Genomic DNA, 19,679 nt, shown 5'->3' with positions numbered 1-19,679 from the left:
TTGAAAATTTGCAGGGCCTGAGGTGATTTCTCATTGTGTAGGGAAACTTCTGTCAAACTTTCTCAAAGAGCAGTGAGCATGTCCCCTTTGCCCTCATTTTCTTAATCCCCATCCTGCTGGCTGAAATGTAGAGGTGATGGCTGGAGCACCAGCCACCATCTTGGCACAGGAAGATAAGAACACCACCACACCCCAAGCGGGCAAAGCAGTGAGCTGGAAGGAGCCTGTTCTCTGAGAAGTTCATGGAGCAGGGCTGCTCTGCCTCTGGACTTCTACATAAGCAAGATATAAACTTCTACTCTGTCAAGCCACTATTATTTGGGGTGTCTGTTTCTTGAAACTAAACCTACTTAAAGCAATATATAAAGTAAACCCTAAGAGTATCCGCAGCAGTAACCCATAACTTTTGCAACTGTGAGCAGTGCCATGAAGAACTATACGGGCAATGAGAGGGAAGAGGGCACCTGAATGGAGTCAGGCCACGGAAGGCTCTTCTGATCTCTAAATGATGGTGAAATCAACTAGGCAAAGAGGTGGAAAATAAACAAACTGACATTATTTGTCACTTGTTTTAAGAAAGGGGAGTAGAAGGAATGTTTCATGAAATAATAGTTTTCTCGTTCACACAGCTGGTGATGGATAATTTAGAGAGGAAGTGCCACAGGACAAGACTGTTTTATTCGATGTGGATCCTGGTGTGTATGTAGCACAGTGCCTGACTTGCTCAATAAATGCTGTTGAAAATATGTGCCTATATAGGTACTAAGAGCTGCGGGGCCAGTGTGATTGAGTGAGCTGTGTGCTGTTTGTTGATCTGCTCCCTAGCTCTGAATTCCTTCTGAAAGCTTGGGAAGGGAGCATGATACAGTCAGACAAAGGAGCAGACCCACCAGACAGCCAGGACAAGAAGGACGAGAAGCTTTCTACGGTAACCAATCCAGAGAATGGTATGTGGTGCCAGATTCCTTTTCTAGACCAGAAAGTTCTTTTAATATCCCTCTAAATATGTGATCCAATTTAGGTGCAGAAATTCTGATAGATTTTCTGTGATTCCTATAAGGAATTTGTCATACAGTTTGAAGTGTCCTGTTGCATCTATTAGTGATAAGTCTAAGCAATTTTCAAGGCAGGAAGGAAAGAAATTGACACAGTAGATTCAGAATCTCTTTTTTTCCTACCCCAGGATGTTTTACTTTGCCTTAGAACTTCACAACTTGTTCACATTCAAAATATCACTGCAACAAATAGGATTTCTATGAAAATACTTGTAAAAGCAACCAAGCATTTACTAAATTCTGTTCAGTCCCTTTAATAGTGGAATCCTGAGATATGTATTAAAGGCCTATTAGGAGAGTTTTTCAATAAGAATTTTCATAAAGGGTAAATACACATGGTTGCATGTTTGAATTAGAGAAGGAGGATCCAGGAAACAACTAGATAATTCTGGAATAAACCAGAGGCTGTTAAGACTGGGGAGGGGAAAGCAATATTGCTCTCATAAAATCTTTCATTTCTATACTATGATCTATTATTTCATCTAAAGTTGGCAACAGCCCTATGGGGAAGCTAACATACTCTCATTTTTGCCACAAGGAAAGTAGGTTCCAGAGAGTTGGATGGCTTTCTGAAGTTCACACAGTAAGTGATAGAACAGGGCTAGACCAGAGTTTTGGGCCTTAACTCCAGTGTCCTCTCCTCTCCTCATGAGCCCCTGGCACCTCCCAGAGGTCTGAATTGTCCTTCACATTTACACCTGCCTTTCCACCCGTCACCCCATCTCTGCCCTCTCCCGTTTGTAGGTATCTCCCGAATCCTGAGGCTTGTGCTACAAGAGCTGAATCTGTTCTACAGCCGAGACGTGAACGGAGTGTGTCTCCTGTATGACCTCCTTCACTCCCCGTGGCTGCGGGCTCTGCTCAAGGTGAGCGCTCCATTGCTCAGAAGCCTTAGCCTTGGGAGCAGAACTTACTCATCCAACAGTGTTGCTTGTCAGCTGGCAGGAAATGTCAACTGGGAAAAAGTTCAGAGAAGAGCTACACAACCTCTTAGCTTAGGAAGGAATTTACTTGGCTGGAAAAGAATATGGCAGCGCCTCTCTTTTCTGCCCCCAACTCCCTTTCTTCCAGAGGCCCCTGGGGTCACACAGCAGCCACCACAAATGGCCATAGACAGCACCCTTAGCAGCTGTCTACAACCCTTTGTCCTTGAGGCCAACTCAGGACAAATAAAAATGCTTTAAAAAATCATTCCTCTTTGTTTTCATAAATGAGGACATGAAATGTCTACAGCTCTGTTTAGGTATCTTAAATTTTTCTTACTCTGAAGATCTCTTCTTTTTTTTAAATTTGGCTAAAATTTCATGCACTATACAATAGCATCTGACTATAATTTTGTTCTTCTGAACAAATGTTATTATTAAGAAAGATCCTTTTGAAGTTATTTTTTGGAGGATGTGTTTCCTTCACTTAAGTGAAATGTGGTCAGCCTTACGATGCATGTTAATACTATATTCTTTAAGATAAGAAAAAAGTGCAGCATACTTAGCATAAGCAAAGAGGTACTCTTCACAGCACTGGTTTTAAAACACCTGATTTCTTAATCCATTCATCTATTGTTGGACACAGTGTTTTTTTCCATGCCTTGGCTATTGTGAATAAAGCTTCAATGAACATGGGGTGCAGATATCTTTTTAGGTAGTGATTTCATTTCATCCATTGGATGTCCAATGGAATATTATTCAGCCATAAAAAGGAAGGAAATCCTCCCTTTTGCAACAGCATGGATGGACCTCAGGACATTATCCTAAGTGAAATAAGTCAGAGAAAGACAAATACTGTGCGATCTCGCTTGTGTGTGGAATCTAAAAAGGTGGAGCTCATAGAAGCAGAGAGAATAGTGGTTGCCAGGGACGAGGGGGAGGGGAAATAGGGAGATGTTGGTCAAAGGGTACAAATTTCCAGTTACAAGATGAATAAGTTCTGGGGAGCAACTGTACAGCATGGTGACTATATTTAACAATATTGTATTACATACTTGAAATTTGCTGAGAGAATAGATCTTACACGTTATCATGACACACAGACAAAGTGGTAATTATGTGAAGTGATGGCGGTGTTAACTAACCTTATCGTGGTTATCATTTTGCAACATATACGTGTATCAAATCAACATGGCATACCCATTAAATTTACACAATGTTCTATCTCAATTATATCTGAATAAAACTTTGGGGGATGGGCTTCCCTGGTGGCGCAGTGGTTGAGAGTCCGCCTGCCGATGCAGGGGACACGGGTTCGTGCCCTGGTCCGGGAAGATCCCACGTGCCGCGGAGCAGCTGGGCCTGTGAGCCATGGCCGCTGAGCCTGTGCGTCCGGAGCCTATGCTCTGCAACGGGAGAGGCCACAGCGGTGAGAGACCCGCGTACCGCAAAAACAAACAAACAAAAACTTTGGGGGAAACTACTTGATTTCTACCAGGCACTTTTTCCTCCTGGGAAGCTAACACAGGGTTATGAATGCCACTAAAGGCATTGCCTTTGCTACCACTGGTAGGCTGCTTGGGCTTTGTGCTCCCTGCATCAATCCACCAGCCTTCATCACTTCCAGGTAAACTTGAGCTTGGGCACTGAGGTAGAGCAAGGAAGTCCCGCCATCCCAGATCCGGATGGAGAAAGGCAGGGCTGAGCTGACCTCCTGGACCTCATTTCTTCAACTGTAAGAGAAACTAGATTTCTAAAATCAGATTAAGGTCTGCACTGCAGAGCTAGTCAGACCTTGGTATTCTCAGCCCAACCCTAGGTCCTGGTATGGAAAACAATTCCTAAGGGTCAACAAAGACAAAGTTGGAATTTTTATAAACAAACTTTTACTGGAGAATTAAGGGAGGAAAGGAAACAAAAGGTGAGCACAGAGTACAAATAAGCATGTATAGTGTGCCCGGGCTCTCATTCAGATCCCCTGGTGAACCTGAGCCCCTAACCCATGCCCTACGCAGATACCCAGCCTGGAAGTTCCCACAGGTCTCTGGCTTCAAATCCTTATTGGCCTCAAGCCTGGAAAACCCAGGCTTACTTAATATAACAAGAGTAAAATTCACGTTTCTTTTTATTAATGATATTGTTTGGGGAAGAACAGTTTCCAGTGGCAGCCAGTAATTAAGCCTTTGAAGCGTTAGAGCCACCAGTCTTGAGTTCATTTCGCTTGGACAACTAGAGACACCTTATTAAAGGCCAACACACATGCCACCCAGCTGCTTGTGCCACTGCTCAGGCTGGGTCTCCCCTGGGCGAGCCTTCCCTCAGTATGTCATTCTCTCTTCGTTGCCCCTCGGCAGGTTTATGACTGCCTCCAGGAATTTAAAGGAAAGAAGCTCATTCCTGCCACACCCCACGCCCAGGCGTTATCCTATGAGGTGAGGTGATTTTTCATCCAGAGAATAGTAGAGCTTTAACGTGATACCATTCTACTCATAGTGCTAGTTTAAATGCTCTAATGGAAAAGTTCAGTTGGTGATTATGCCTCTGATAACTGTTTCTAATTGAGCTTTAATAGAAGGACTGCTATCTCCCCAGATTAAAACCAACAAGACAAATTTTTAGCTTGTGTGCATTTCCCTCTTTTCCCCTAAACCATGGACCTAATTACCCCTGGAAAGAGGGTAATGTTGACCGACTAATGATACCCAATTTACATCCCTATTCTGGGCTCCTGGACGGCAGGCTCTGATGTCCTCTGCCTCATCCCATCCTACTGCGATGTCTAATGGGCCTCAAACTTTATATGTCCCCAGCGGAGCTCTTGGCTCTCCCATCCCCAAAGCCGCTCTTACCCCAGCCTTTTCCATCTCACTAAGGATGTCTTTGTTCTTGCAGTACCCCGGCTGAAACCTCTGGGGTCATCTTTGACTTTTCCTTTCTCTCACACCCACACCCAGTCCTGTCAGCTCTAGTTTCAAAACATATCGAGAATCTCCCCACCTCTGCTGTGCCACCTAATATACGGCATCATCGTCTCTCACATGGATAGTTGCGATGTAGCCTCCTACCTGGTCGCCCACTTCTACACTTGCTCCCCTGTGGTCTATTCCCATCGTGGCAGCCAAAGAGATTCTGATTAAAGATGAGTTAAATCATGTCACTTCCCTGCTCAAACTCTTCCTACAGCAACTTATCTCTGAGTAAACATCAGAATTCTTGCATAGTCAAACATAAGGTGGCCCCTGTTACCTCTTTGATGTCATACTCACCATTCTCTCCCTTATTCACTCTGCTCCAGCCAGCTGAACCCCTTGTGGTTGTTTGAACCAGACATGCTCCTGCCACAGGCCCTTTGCACTTGCTATTCCTTATGTCAGTAACGTCCTTGCCCATATAGCCAGACGATTTGCTTTCTCATCTCCCTCCAGTCTCCACTCAAATGTCACCTCATGGAGGCTTTCCCTGGTCACCCCCTCTAAAATTGCAATCCTCTCATAGCATTCCCTATCCACCTTCCCTATTTCATTTTTCTTCTTAACTCTTTTCATCATCAAATAAACTTCTTTTACTTATATATTTTATTTATTGTCTGTGGCTTCTCGCTAGAATGTAAACTCCATGAGACTGGGGATTTTTGTCTGCCTATTCAGTGCTCTATTTGCATCACTCAAAACAGTGCCTAGCACACAGTAGATGTTCAATGCATATTTGCTGAATGGATGCATAAATATAATCTGTTTTGTTTTTATTTATTGTCCATATTAAAAGAAATTTAAAAAAAAACTTCTAACCTCAGTTCCAGTAATCAACAACTTGAATGGATCTCAGATGTCCACAGGGAAACACACACGTGATATTTTATTCAGTTGTAACCCCAGTGAGTGAAGGTGAAGCTTGCTAAACTGCTTGTTTTCGTTTGACAATATGTGATGGTGCTTGACTGCTGAAGATTCATGTAGCTGGTTAAAGTCTTAAAAGGGCTTATGTCCTGTCAGAAAGCAGGTCTATGCCTAAATCAAAGCAAAGAGATCAGAATTTATTCTGTCTAGCACTTTTTTGTTGCAACAAACATTAAAATTGCTAATCAAATAATAAGCCCTAAAATACAAATTACTATTTCATTTTGCAAATGAAGAATGGAACATCCCATGGGATTAAGCTACCTGGGTTCTCCAAGTAATTGAGCCTATACCTGGAGAACTCAGATACCTTAACCTGCCTGTAAAGCATTCACATTAGCAAACAGCTATCTTAGAGCCACTAGAGGGATATTGCCTTGGCACATATGACATTACAAAATTATGTTTGTTCTTCCTCCAAGCCTGCGATGTGCCAGGACTGGGGCACTGTTGTTTAGATCTACCCCAAATATTGGATTCTACCTGCTGTAATGAAGTTTAATGATAAGGAAAGACTCTAAGCCCTGACTTTAAAGATGAAAAAGAAGGCTTCAGTAACAGCTTTTCTTAGGTCAATATTATGTCAGTATACCTGTTATCCAACCTAGGTGATGTTAACCAGGTGACAAAGATTGTTAAAAAATTCACAATGTATGTTTTTCCACCAACCAGGTAGTGAAGATATTACATGAAACCCCCAAGTCCCCTGAGATCCAAGAGCTGAGACAAATCCTCCAGGCTCCACACTTAAAGGCAAGTGCTTGCTAAAATGGACAAGATATAACCATCTGGCACATAGACAAAGTTGGGAAGGAGAAATAAATGTGCTGGAAAATGTGCTCTCTGAATAGATGTTCTATTACCGTATGTGGGTGACCAACAGACTGTACCTAAAAATGTGGAACTTGGACGTGACTGGCATAATCTCACTGGTCATGGAGACAAGCCTGCCCTATTTATAAGGAGGCATCCAGAACTTCCCATGGTGTCTTTTTCCCCCCGGAAAGCCATTGTTCCTCTAAAATTCTGGGGGGGGGGCAGTCGAGGTAGCATAAATCTTAAGTTATTTTAAGTTTCAAATAAAGTGTGTGAAGGTGTTTGGAAAATACAGTATAACAATGATTAGCTCTATTGGGGGTATATGAAGAACATTTGATTGCAGAATAGAAACCTATCTCATAGTGCTTATAGATTTTGAGATCAATTTATCAACAAATTAGAATTTAAGAGGATGTCTGCACTTGGAGCAATGGAATTTATCAGTCAAAAAGTTTTATTCGAAGTGTCCATGATCGGATGAATGGATAAAGAAGATGTGGCACATATATACAATGGAATATACTCAGCCATAAAAAGAAACGTAATTGAGATATTTGTAGTGAGGTGGATGGATCTAGAGTCTGTCATACAGAGTGAAGTAAGTCAGAAAGAGAAAAACAAATACCGTATGCTAACACATATATATGGAATCTAAGAAAAAAAAAGGTCATGAAAAACCTAGGGGTAAGACGGGAATAAGGACACAGACCTACTAGAGAATGGACTTGAGGATATGGGGAGGGGGAAGGGTAAGCTGTGACAAAGTGAGAGAGTGGCATGGACATATATACACTACCAAACGTAAAACAGATAGCTAGTGGGAAGCAGCCGCATGGCACAGGGAGATCAGCTCGGTGCTTTACGACCACCTAGAGGGGTGGGATAGGGAGGGTGGCAGGGAGGGAGATGCAAGAGGAAAGAGAGATGGGGACATATGTATATGTATAACTGAGTTACTTTGTTATAAAGCAGAAAATAACACACCATTGTAAAGCAATTATACTCCAATAAAGATGTTAAAAAAAGTTTTATTTCACTAGATAAACCTAGAGAATTTTCTCTGAGTTCCAACAACGTTCTGTCCACCAGTCTCTGGCAGGGCTGTAGAATGACTACTTCCCCATCTTGTGAAATGAAAATTTAACATACTGGGCCATGAGAAGGAACTCTTTGATCATACCCTAAAAGTAGAGGACTACTTTTTCTCATTCTGTTTTGCATGAGCCCTTAAGTGTCACTGATAATTAAACCAGCAAGATGTTTTGATTACTGCTCCTCATTCTACCTTAATTGGGGAAACTATTACAATAGTTGTTTTGTAGTTCAAGTTTATAGGAGCACCATGGATTACATGGGTTTCCAGGAAATGAGAATGTGACAGAATACAGTTTATCAGAAATGAAAGAATATATTATGTGTTGCTTACCCTCTCTCTGCCTTGTTTCCTTATCTGTAAAATGGGGGAAATAAATATACTTGCCTCACAAGGATGTGGAGAAAAGAGAACACTTGTATCAATAAGTTGATGTAGCCACTCTGGAAAACAGTGTGGAATTTTCTCAAAAAACTAAAAATAGAACTACCATATGACTCAGCAATTCCATTCCTGGGTATATGTCGAAAAACACCAAAAACACGAATCTGAAAAGATACATGCACCCCAATGTTCATAGCAGCATTATTTACAATTGCCAAGGTATGAAAGCTACCTAAGTGTCCATGAACAGATGAATGGATAAAGAAGATGTGATATATATATACAATGGAATACTACTCAGCCATAAAAAAGAAGGAAATTTTGCCATTTACAGCAACATGGATGGATTTGGAGGGCATTATGCTTAGTGAAATAAGTCAAACAGAGAAAGACAAATACTGTATAATATCACATGTGGAATCTAAAAAAATACAACAATCTAGTGAATATACCAAAAAAGAAGCAAACTCACAGATACAGAGAACAAATTAGCAGTTACCAGTGGAGCGGGGCAGGCAATATGGGAGCGGAGGAGTGGTAGGTATAAACAATTGGGTGAAAGATAGGCTACAAGGGTGTATTGTACGACATGGGGAATAGCCACTATTTTGTAATAACAGTAAATGGAAAGTAACCTTTACAAATTGTATAAAAATAAATTTAAAAAATTTAAAAATATATATACCTGCCTCAGGGTTATTGTGAAGATTGAGTTAATCCACATAAAACACTTAGAACTATGCCTGGCACGTACGTGTTTGTTGCTGTTGTATCTCACATAGTGTTGAGTCAGCATCTTCTAGGTGAGTGTGTCCTATGTGTGACGTTTGTTCCCCTTTTCCTTCTCTATTCCCAGGCCTTGCTCAGCGCCCATGACACCGTGGCTCAGAAAGACTTTGAACCTCTTCTCCCTCCACTGCCAGACAACATCCCTGAGAGCGAGGAAGCAATGAGGATTGTTTGCTTGGTGAAAAACCAGCAGCCCCTGGTAAGGAAATCATTTTACCTTTTCATTTAGGATTACTCCAGGGTTAATTATGAACTAAGTTATCTCTAGTAATTACTTGGGCAATATTCTTGTCTGTAGTCACAGAGGTAGTGTGAGGCAATCAGAAAATGTGAGGGAATCCATGATAATAATGGCTAAACTGTATCTCAATGAATTTTGCCTGTGATTTCAAACACATTACAGGTTGTAATGTTTTCACCAGGGAAGATTTCTGCTTAGTGTTTTTGTTTTCTAAGATCTGTGAGACATAATTACTTTATTTTATTTTATTACTTGGCTCTGTGACATGTACATATATTTTACTCTGTTCTAATGTATTTGCCTATGTATTTTTCCTCTATAAAGGGGAAGCTAAGTAAGGCATTAATTTGATTTTCTAAGCATAATCCCTTTGATTAGGTTGTAATTGTGGGAGTTTTCTTTAACTTTGGAAGGATCTCAATATTCTTTGATGTCTATGTGGTTGGATATAGACTTTGGTAGGCCAAGGTTGAATGGCCTTTCCTTTTTCATGGCACAGTATGTATGGCCCTGGTTGGTATGAATACCCTTGTTGAAAGACCAGAGTAACACTGAGGGGAGCCCTCAGGAAAGTGGTCATGTTAGGTAAAAAGGGGTTCTACTGTACTCTCTCCCCAGGGAGCTACCATCAAGCGCCATGAGATGACAGGGGACATCCTGGTGGCCAGAGTCATCCATGGTGGGCTGGCAGAGAGGAGTGGTAAGCTGGAGCAGCAGGGTGCAAGCGTGACCAGGAAAACAGGGAATGATTGTTTAATCTTCTCAGGGAAGCCCCTCTTTCCTAACTGAGGTTGAGCTTTAATAAGTTCTATTGCTTGGTTACTAAGAAGGAAGAAAGGAATATTCCAGAGAAGTCCCATTGCCCTTCCTCACTGAGTCCCTCCATTCTAGGCACTAAATTAATGTTCCCTTACTTTACATTCCCATGTAAACCCAACAAGGTAAGTATTATCATGCTATCATATAGATGAGGAAACGGAGGCTCAAAGAGATTAACCACCTAACTTGCACGAGGTTTCACAGGGTGAGTCAGGATTCAAGTCCAGGTCTGCCTCACTCTATATTCCCAACTTTCACGCTTCACTTGGTCCTTCTGTGTTCAAAGAGGCATCTCTCTTCCCCGTCTTCAAACACCCGTTGCTTGCCTTTTCTACCAGAGGACCAAATCTCCTTCTTTTCATCACTGTGCTTCTGAGACGAGCTGTTCTGTACCTGCGGTCTGTGTCCTCACTGCCCATGACTCTGGAAACCTGGTGCAGGGTTCATACCCCAACGTTCTGAGAGAAGTTACCCAGGGACTTCCTAGCTGCTAAGTCCACTGGCCCTTCTGTCAGCCTCAATTTTATTTTTACTCCTTCAGCACATTTGATGTTGTTGACAATACCTTGCTTAAAATTTTCATCATCTTTGGTTTCTGTTCCATGATGTCATCCTGCTTCTTTTTATTTTTTATTTTTATTTTTTACGGTACGCGGGCCTCTCACCGCTGTGGCCCCTCCCATTGTGGAGCACAGGCTCCAGATGCGCAGGCTCAGCGGCCATGGCTCACGGGCCCAGCCGCTCCACGGCATGTGGGATCCTCCCAGACCGGGGCACGAACCCGTGTCTCCTGCACCGGCAGGCGGACTCTCAACCACTGCGTCACCAGGGAAGCCTCATCCTGCTTCTTATCTGCACTGTCTTACCTCATATTTCTCAAGCCTCAATCTTAACCCTCAAGTTTCTCCACATTTTCTCTTTTGAAGAATACCCCCCATTTCCTTTTCATCTGACATTTTCTCATGACCCCGACAGCTTTATTGTTCGTGTTATCTTCTTACCAGAGTTCCAGTTCCAGTTCCATTTTACAACATTTTACAACATTTTACAAGATTAGTGAAAATAAAAATATCACCACCAGTTAATACCCAGTGTTGGTGGAAAGGTAGAAAAATGCAACTCCCATGCACTTAGGTGATGGTGTAAATTGGAATAGCCAGTTTGCTTTATTATTATTATTATTATTATTTCACAATGAAACTTAAGATGTCAGAGCCTTCTTGGGTTAGCGAGTTTGTTAAGGAGCTTTGGGATGGCTACTGCCATTTTTGAGAGTTTTTTTGTACCCCTCTTGTTTTGTGTTCCTGTTTGCCTAGGGTTGTTATATGCTGGAGACAAACTGGTGGAAGTGAATGGAGTTTCAGTTGAAGGACTGGACCCTGAGCAAGTGATCCATATTCTGGTAACAGTCTCCTCCTCGCCTTCTCCATGACTCAGTGCCACGTTACGGCCAGCCCATGGCATGTGCACTGTAATTGGAGGGGGATTTGGGTCCCGCTAGGCAGCTTCCTCTCTCTAGGCCCCAGAACTTGTCTGTTTCTGTGCAGCTCGTCTGCCTTCCCTCATTCGCCTCCTCAGGTGATCTGGCCCCTTCTGGACATCTCCCTTCACAAGCTGCTCTTTCAGCCTCAGGAAGCCTGCCAGTCCGCCCAGCCCAGATCCCTCATCACCTGGGTTCCTCCATTGGAAACTGAGCCCGGGGTGGGCAGAGGGAGACTGTGGAGGAGTGTCAGAACCTGAGCAAACCACCCTTTGCTCCCCTTACATTTTTATGCAGTTTCCTTGAGGCAGCTTTGGCGTAGAAAAGAAGTCGCCAGAGGGCAGCATATGGGGAGGGGGGCATCCTTGCTGGCCCTGCCACTGTCCTTGTGGTTGAAATGGCAGCGTGACCTGATTATATGAGCTTTTGGTAACTCTTTTCAGTTCCCATTCCCATTCTTCAAACCATCGCCCGAGTCACTATCCAGCTATCAGCAGCCATAGCAGCATTCCCCGCCCACCTCCCCCCATGTACACCCCCAGGGTGGGACCTGAGGTCAATTATTATATATTACATAGACTAGTGGTACTCAAACTGGGTTCTTGGGGGAACTCTAGATTTTCATAGACGTGCCTCAGGGACTGAGAGGAGGAGTGGTATTATAAGGAGTATTATATAAGGAGTATTATAAGGAGTATTATATAAGGAATATAAGGAGTATTATATAAGGAGTATTATAAGGAGTATACCAAGCACCGAAATATTTTGCAAACCACTACGCAAGATTCTGTGTGGTATAAAAGATACTGCACAGGGAGCTTAAAGGACTGTCAGTCACAGACACACATGCCTCCACCTCAGCCCTTTCGGCTCCAGCTGTGGAGTTGCCAGGACAGTGGGGCTGTGAAATTCCCAAGTGAGACCGAGATCTTTCTTGCTAATCTCTAGGATCTCCAATGCCCATCACAGTGTGTGTGACAGGGGGATTCTTACCTCTCCCATCAAACTAAGAGGCTCTCTGTTTCCTCCACCATTAGCTTGGAGACGTCAGTTCCCCCCAGAAGACTTGGGGGCCCTTTATCTTCTTCCCCATAAGACTAGGCTGCCTGATGCAGAAATCAGTACTCAAGAAATAATTACTGACTGAGTTATGAGGAAGGCAAGTCAGACCAAGAGCTCCTCTCCTTCCTTAGTGCCTGTGGAAATAAGACCTTGCTGAGTGTGGTGTCCTGGCAGCAGTGAGATGGAGGGTCCCTGCAAGAAGCCAGGTCTCAGTGTGGGTTTTAATAGACCAGTGATCCTGGAAATCCCACAGCAGGACAGAAATGAAGCTAAATTTCTTCCTAATGTCCATTTCTGGGTGGTGATATTTAGCTGTTGAGCCCTTGTAAAAGCCCCTGTGGGAGATGGCACCATTTGACCTGCACACATTGAATTGTAACTTCTGTCTGCCAAGCCCTAGTAACCCAGTGAACTCTGCGATTTGTCATTTTTTCCTCTGACATTTTCTAGGCCATGTCTCGTGGCACAATCATATTCAAGGTGGTTCCAGTTTCTGACCCTCCTGTTAATAGCCAAAAGATGGTAAGAATTTACTGAGCCTTCATACCCACACACAGTAAATCCCCCAATAACAATAACTATCATGGCGTACTTTGTGTCTTATTACTATCCTCTATAATGTATTGAAGATTTGTTCAATACTGTATTGCATATTTTTCGATACTGATGACATGAGAGGCAAATCAGTAAATGAATACAATAACAGGAGATGGGGTACCAAGAAGTTAAGAAGTAACATCAAGAATGGTGAGCATTTGAGCAAAAACTTCTCAGAGCTAAAAGATTCTATTCCCGAACTCACTTTTTTTTTTTTCTCATGGCTCTTAGACTCAGTTCAAGAAGGAAGTTCTTTTTGGTGAGGATAGAGAGGAAAGATAGCACCAGTAGGTGGAAGAGTGGGAGAGATGGTTTTAAGCCTTAACAACCCGGGGGTAAGGATTCTTCTGAGGTTTCATTATGCACCTACTGTTAGGTGTATGTTCGTGCCATGACTGAGTACTGGCCCCAGGAGGATCCCGCCATCCCCTGCATGGATGCCGGCTTGCCTTTCCAGAAGGGGGACATCCTCCAGATTGTGGACCAGAATGATGCCCTCTGGTGGCAAGCCCGGAAAATCTCAGACCTTGATACCTGTGCTGGCCTAATCCCTTCTACGCACCTTCTGAAGAGGTAAGAAAAGTCATTACTCCTGGACTCAAGACCGAGCCATCAGGAAACAAAACGTTTTCTCAGGCTTCTGTTATTGCAGTTAAGATGAGAGAAAGAGAGACAAGCAGATAGATGAACACACACTGGTCTATAAATCCAAATGTCAACTTGTCAATATGCTCTAAACATCTTAAACACAAAAGGGACCAAAATAATTGTATCAATTAGAAAAGAGAGAAGAGTACTTGGGAAGCTAAATTAAACTTCTAAAGGTAGTTCTGACTCCCTCTATAATCTTTCAAGGCTGAGTTGAAAGCTCAGTTACTGAATCTCAACTTTCCACCATCACCTTGGTGCTATTGAGGTCCAAGGAAGGGCTTAAGGATAGAAAGAAAATAGAATAAGAGGTCCAAGACTCAGCCAATGTTAAGAGATCATGAAGAAGAAAAGGAACTAGCAAAGGAGACTGAGAAGGAGTGGCCGATGAGGCAGACCAAAATCAAGATGGTAGAGTGTCCTGATCAACTATGTCAACCACTGCTGAGGGGACTGAGAATTGACCACTGGATTTAGCAACAGAACTCATTGGTGATCTTGATAAAAGCAATTTCAGTGGATGAGGTGGGACCAAAATCTTAGTAAAAGGGGATTTGAAGACATTGACAACAATGAGCATGGAAAATCCTTTGAGACATTTTGTATAAAGCAGAGCAGAACAATGGACAAATAGCTAGAGGGGAAAGTGGAGTGGTATGAGAGAACTTTTTTAGATAGGGTAGATAATGGTAATGGGAAAAATCCAATGAGAGGGAATATTTTATGATACAGGACAAAGAAGGGAACATTGCTGCTCTTGTTGTCCTTGGGGAAGCAGGAGGAGACGTGATGGAGCCTATAAATAGAGGGGTTGGCCTTATACAGGATCAGGAACAGTTCACCCACAGTAATAGTAGCAGTAGGGAATCCAGAGTGTGTGGGCACAGGGTGAGGGATATGGTGGGAGTTTATGGAAGGTCTCTTCCATCTGCTCTTATTTTCTCAGTGGAATAAGCAATGTCATAAGCTGAGAGTAAGGGTGGGTAGGAGATATTGGGAAGGAAAGAGGAGAAAGCTTGAAAAGTTTCTATGAGAACTGGAGAGAAAATTGGTTAGATAAATACAGTATCATCAGCATTAAGGGCCCACTTAAGGTTAAAGGTCATAAATTTATAGTGATCCTGGTCAGCTTCCTGGGGGCAGGGCCAGATTAGGCAGGGAGTCAGATTTAACAGTAAATCAAGAGAGGGACAAGGGAGTGATTTTAATGAAAGACCATGACATTTAAGCTTGTTAAGGAGGGAGGTGACAGGGTAGGGTCAGTGGCAAGGAAGTCAGATCAATGGATTATAGGTCCCTATGGGGTTGATAGATTATTGGGGTTGGGAAGATAGGAGGTGCTGGTAGAAGAAAGGGATGCTGGAAATAGAAATTGTATAGAGATTGTAGTTTTGGGTACTGAAAGGCCTAGGGTATGACAGTGGGATGCAGTGGCTGAGGTCATTGGAAGGTCATTGGAAGAGAGGAGATCAAGGAACCAAGAGGCCAGGGTGTTGGAAGGGGCATCTTCATGCCTAATAAGATCATCATGCATTCTGACAGAGCAGTGTTAAGAGCATGGGAGTTAGCAGGAATAATCTGAGAATGGCTTCCAGAAGAGTCGGGGAAATGGCTTTCAAAGTGAGGGCGTCTAGGGAAGAGGGATATAGTCTGGAAATGGCCAGGAGAAGCAGGACACAGACCCCACCTCCAGGCCCCATGGAGTGAGGGCCTCATGCACTGGTGTGCTGGAGCCAGCTCACAGAGCCTGTGTGCACCCTTCTCACACCCACGGTCGGTGACATCGGGGTGGCAGCTTGAAATCAGCCCCAATGGGAATATTGACACTAGAAAAATCTGCAAAGCTGCACATGAGGACTCATCTCCCAGGGCTGGTTTACCCACACGCCACTGGGAGTGGGAGAGGAAAGAGCCACCTCTCAAAAGGGGCAGGGGAGCAGTGAGCTCAGGGGGACCTGGGTTTAGTTAGAACAAGAAGGTGAAGGGCTCACTCAAAGTGCAGGAGGAGGTTTGAGAGATTTCGCTGGAGATTTACTGCCAGTTCCAGAGGGTGTGTGAAAGGGCTTCAGGGAGCGGCAGGTGGTGGATGGAGCCTTACAGGGATTAAAGTGCAGAGGATAAGGGATGACCTGAGGACACACACAGGGATAAAGCCCTAATGAGATTAGTCCTCATGGTCTCAGAGCAGAGAGTGGCAAGGCGATTCCAGTGGGGGTCTTGCAAGGAGCACACAGAAATGGCAGGTTTACTAGATTAGTGCACAAATAAAGGACAACGGAAGGAACTGAAATTCATGTGGCTCTAAAGGGACTGTAGGGAGCATCACAGCCTGGGAGGGAAACCAGAACATGCGGTGAGAATTCTGAGACCAGCTGGAGCGGGCTAACATGCCAGAGAGGCAGGTGCCATGGCTCATGCAGTGAAGCTCTGTGGCATGTGCACTAGTGGTCTCAGGCCAGATTTTCACCCTAAGTCAGTGTGACTCTGAAAAGATGCTGTGAGGCAGGAAAGAATGATAAGAAAGGCCATGCATTTGGAGAATGTATTTGACAGTGTGTTTGGAGGTGAAATCTCCTTGTTCACTTGGTTGGAAGCAACAGAATTCTAGGAAACATTCTATCCTGGATCTATTTCACCTGGGTTAACCTGGATTAATTTTTTTTTTCCTTCTCACAGTGTATTTCTTTTTGCATAGGAAGCAACGGGAGTTCTGGTGGTCTCGGCCATATCAACCTCACAACGACCTCAAATCCACCATATGTGAGTGTGCTGATACCTCAAACCCAGCCCGTGCATCACGAGAAAGACAGCTCCCTCTTTCCCAGGGCTGGCTTCCCGCCCAACCGAGGATCTTTAAATGTCCCCATACCCCAGATAGCCTCCTGGCAGCCATCTGAAATCCTACCATAGACATTCATTCCTTTGGATTTAGAAGAGTTTTCAGTTTGTGAAAATGCAAATGTCTTGTGGTCACTCCCCGGCTTGAAGTCCCCTGAGGTGTCTGCAGCTAGTCCATACATTACACACCTACTGGCAAGCAAGGCTGCAGAGCGGCGCAGTGTGCCTTTGATGAGTAAACATGAGACTGAATTATTATTTAATGAGTGTAGCTTGTTCACTTCACAGTATTTTAGATGGCAGTGGAGGAATGGTCAGCAAAGGGATTCACGGTGGCGAATGCTTGTGAACGACTTACTGCCTTAGTGAAGGGTGTCAGTAGCTCACAGAGCCCAGCTAGAACCTGCTGATCAAGGACCGTCTGAAATGCTCTCTGGCAGGAGGAGGGAGAGGGAGAGGGGCATGGACAGGAGGCTGGGAGGGCAGTAAAGTAAACATAGATTTGCCCATGGAGAGTCCTCATCCACTTTACTTCTCAATTCTCTAAGCCAAAAATTATTTTTTCCCTTGAAAAGATATGATGACAACTATAGAGACATTTTTGAAAGAAAACACTCTTAAAATTCCTTTACACTGACCATATTTTCATACTGTCTTCCAGTTATAGAACCATATTTTACATGGTTACAGTAACAGTTACAATACTACTTTTTATCTTTTTTCTTTAACTTGACATTTTATCAGAAACATTTGTCATGATATAATCTTCATAGTGATATTTTAGTTATTTCCCCTGTGCTTCGAAAAAGTTTGTTTACCAAACCAGATTGAAGTACTTCTTTAACCCATTTTCCTATTTCATTTAGCAAAGGCATGTGAAAGTACTAACTAAGCTTCTAACTAATATCTGATAACTAGTAGGGCCACAGGTTGACATCTAACTTGCTTGCATAGCCTATGTGCCATTTCTATTAGGATTTTGCAAAGTCCATCCTGAAAAGAGTTTGCAGCCGCATATTATTATCCTTATAAATTTCTGAGTTCAGGAACCCCAAGTATGGAGCCACTGAGTTAAAGGGTCACCTCTCACAGGGATGTTTCTTTCTTTGTTTTTAAAATTTTATTTATTTGATTAATTTATTTTTGGCTGCATTGGGTCTTTGTTGCTGTATGCAGACTTTCTCTAGTTGTGACGAGCGGGGGCTACTCTTCGTTGCAGTGCGGGGGCTTCTCATTGAGGTGGCTTCTCTTGTTGCAGAGCACAGGCTCTAGGGCTCACAAGCTTCAGTAGTCGTGCCACACGGGCTCAGTAGTTGTGGCTCACGGGCTCTAGAGCTCAGGCTCAGTAGTTGTGGCGCATGGGCTTAGTTGCTCCGCGGCATGTGGGATCTTCCTGAACCAGGGCTCGAACCCGTGTCCCCTGCATTGGCAGGCGGATTCTTAACCACTGCGCCACCAGGGAAGCCCCAGGGATGTTTCTGATGGAGCACATCATTTTCTAAACTATCAGGCCATTTCTTTTTAACTGTAGTAGATGATATTGCAAATAAATATTATTTTGTATCTTTCTGTTCTGCCTGAGTGTTACCATGGGAAAAAAAATCTCAGGAAAGGGTCACTACTCAGGATGTTTTATTACTCAAGAGTTATTGAAAACTTCCAAGCGTGTGTTAGTTTACAGATGTTATTAAAAAGTTATGTACTGAAGATGCACTTGTAATTGTCATCCCTCTTTCTTTCCCTCCCTCCTCTCTCTCTCTCTCCTTCCACTCTCTCCTCCTTCCTTCTTTTCTTCTTCCCTTTCTCTCTCTCTTTCCTTCTTTCCATTCAAGATTTGAGTTCCTAAAATATAATGAATAAATAATAAGTGCATTAATTCAGAACTGAATAGAATGCAACTCTTACAGAGCTTATTGGGATAGAAGGGAATAGGATTTGCCAGAAGCAGATAGATCCCATTTCCAACAAGACTCATAAATTTATTTGTTTCTATAGGATATTCACTTATCATTTTGTTACTAAATCTCCATTGAATTTTTAGAGAATAATTTTGGCACTTTGCTTTTCTTACTGTAGGTAAATTAATCTGATAAACTATAACATAAACTATTGTGCTCACTCTCTTTTTTCCCCTGCTTCAATCATTTTTCTGTACCCAGCGATTTCTATGGAAGAAGGTAAGAAGTAGTATTTGTGGGGGAAAAAAACTCATCTCCAAAGCCTCCTAGAAATTTCCTATAGTTTTCTTAATTCACTTCAATTTCAATTCAGCTATTTATTAAGCTCTTCCTGTGTGCCTCGTAGTGTGCTAATCACTAATACCCTAATTTATAAAAAGATGTCAGTCAAAAGAACACACACTGTGTAATTGTTCTTAACACTGAGACGAATAAAAGAAAAGAGAACCAACATTTACAGGCAGCCCCAGAATCTAACACAGCACATGGTAAGAATTCAATGAAAGTTGTGAAACTGATCCTCTGTTTTGTTTCAACTGCTTTGTACACAATGTCTAAAAATAACCCTGTGATGAAATTGTTATTGTTCCCATTGTGTGGATGAAAAGATTGATAAGGTAAGAACACTGTCAGAAGTTGCAAACAGCGGTGGTCAGGATTAAAGTTGCTCTCTGTCTGAAGGGCACTACATCAGGGGCAAATGGGGCCCCCAGTTATTACCTCTCCCCTTCTCCGTGCTCAGACACCAAGATGACTCATTATGATGCCACACACACACACACACGCGCACACACATACAAACAAGAAGGCAAGATGCTGTCTGCTTGTGGAGAGGGGAAAAGAAGAGAGAAGAGCAGTCCCCTTTGCCACCATCCACATTTCATCCCTGAAATTGGAAAGGGGAGGGGGAGGAACATGGACAGGCCTTTGGGTCTCTGCGGTCTTGTTGGGTGACAAGCCCACTGTCTTTGTCATCTCAGGCTGCCATAGCAAGATCACACAGACTGCGTGACTTTAACCACAGACATTTATTTCTCACAGTTCTGGGGATTCTAAGTCCAAGATCAATGTTCTGAC

At 43.1% G+C, this 19,679-nt stretch overlaps 1 protein-coding gene across 1 annotated transcript in view; it reads left to right on the top strand.

The window, feature by feature from the left end:
* Positions 1-859: 859 nt before the first annotated feature.
* The window catches only part of MPP4 (MAGUK p55 scaffold protein 4), a gene marked incomplete at its 5' end in the record, with an annotated part of 38,430 nt that continues 19,610 nt past the window's right edge, over positions 860-19,679 (top strand). The window contains 11 exons of the mRNA XM_081242236.1: positions 860-947; positions 1,800-1,921; positions 4,333-4,410; positions 6,547-6,627; positions 9,027-9,158; positions 9,819-9,900; positions 11,336-11,421; positions 13,012-13,083; positions 13,535-13,731; positions 16,502-16,566; positions 18,804-18,821. Coding sequence (XP_081098362.1) covers positions 860-947; positions 1,800-1,921; positions 4,333-4,410; positions 6,547-6,627; positions 9,027-9,158; positions 9,819-9,900; positions 11,336-11,421; positions 13,012-13,083; positions 13,535-13,731; positions 16,502-16,566; positions 18,804-18,821 — 1,021 coding nt within the window. The remainder of the gene's footprint in view (positions 948-1,799; positions 1,922-4,332; positions 4,411-6,546; positions 6,628-9,026; positions 9,159-9,818; positions 9,901-11,335; positions 11,422-13,011; positions 13,084-13,534; positions 13,732-16,501; positions 16,567-18,803; positions 18,822-19,679) is intronic.

This window comes from Mesoplodon bidens, assembly GCF_964165515.1.
Source record: "Mesoplodon bidens genome assembly, chromosome: 8".
NCBI lineage: Eukaryota > Metazoa > Chordata > Mammalia > Artiodactyla > Ziphiidae > Mesoplodon > Mesoplodon bidens.
This window is presented reverse-complemented; position numbering and strand designations above follow the sequence as displayed.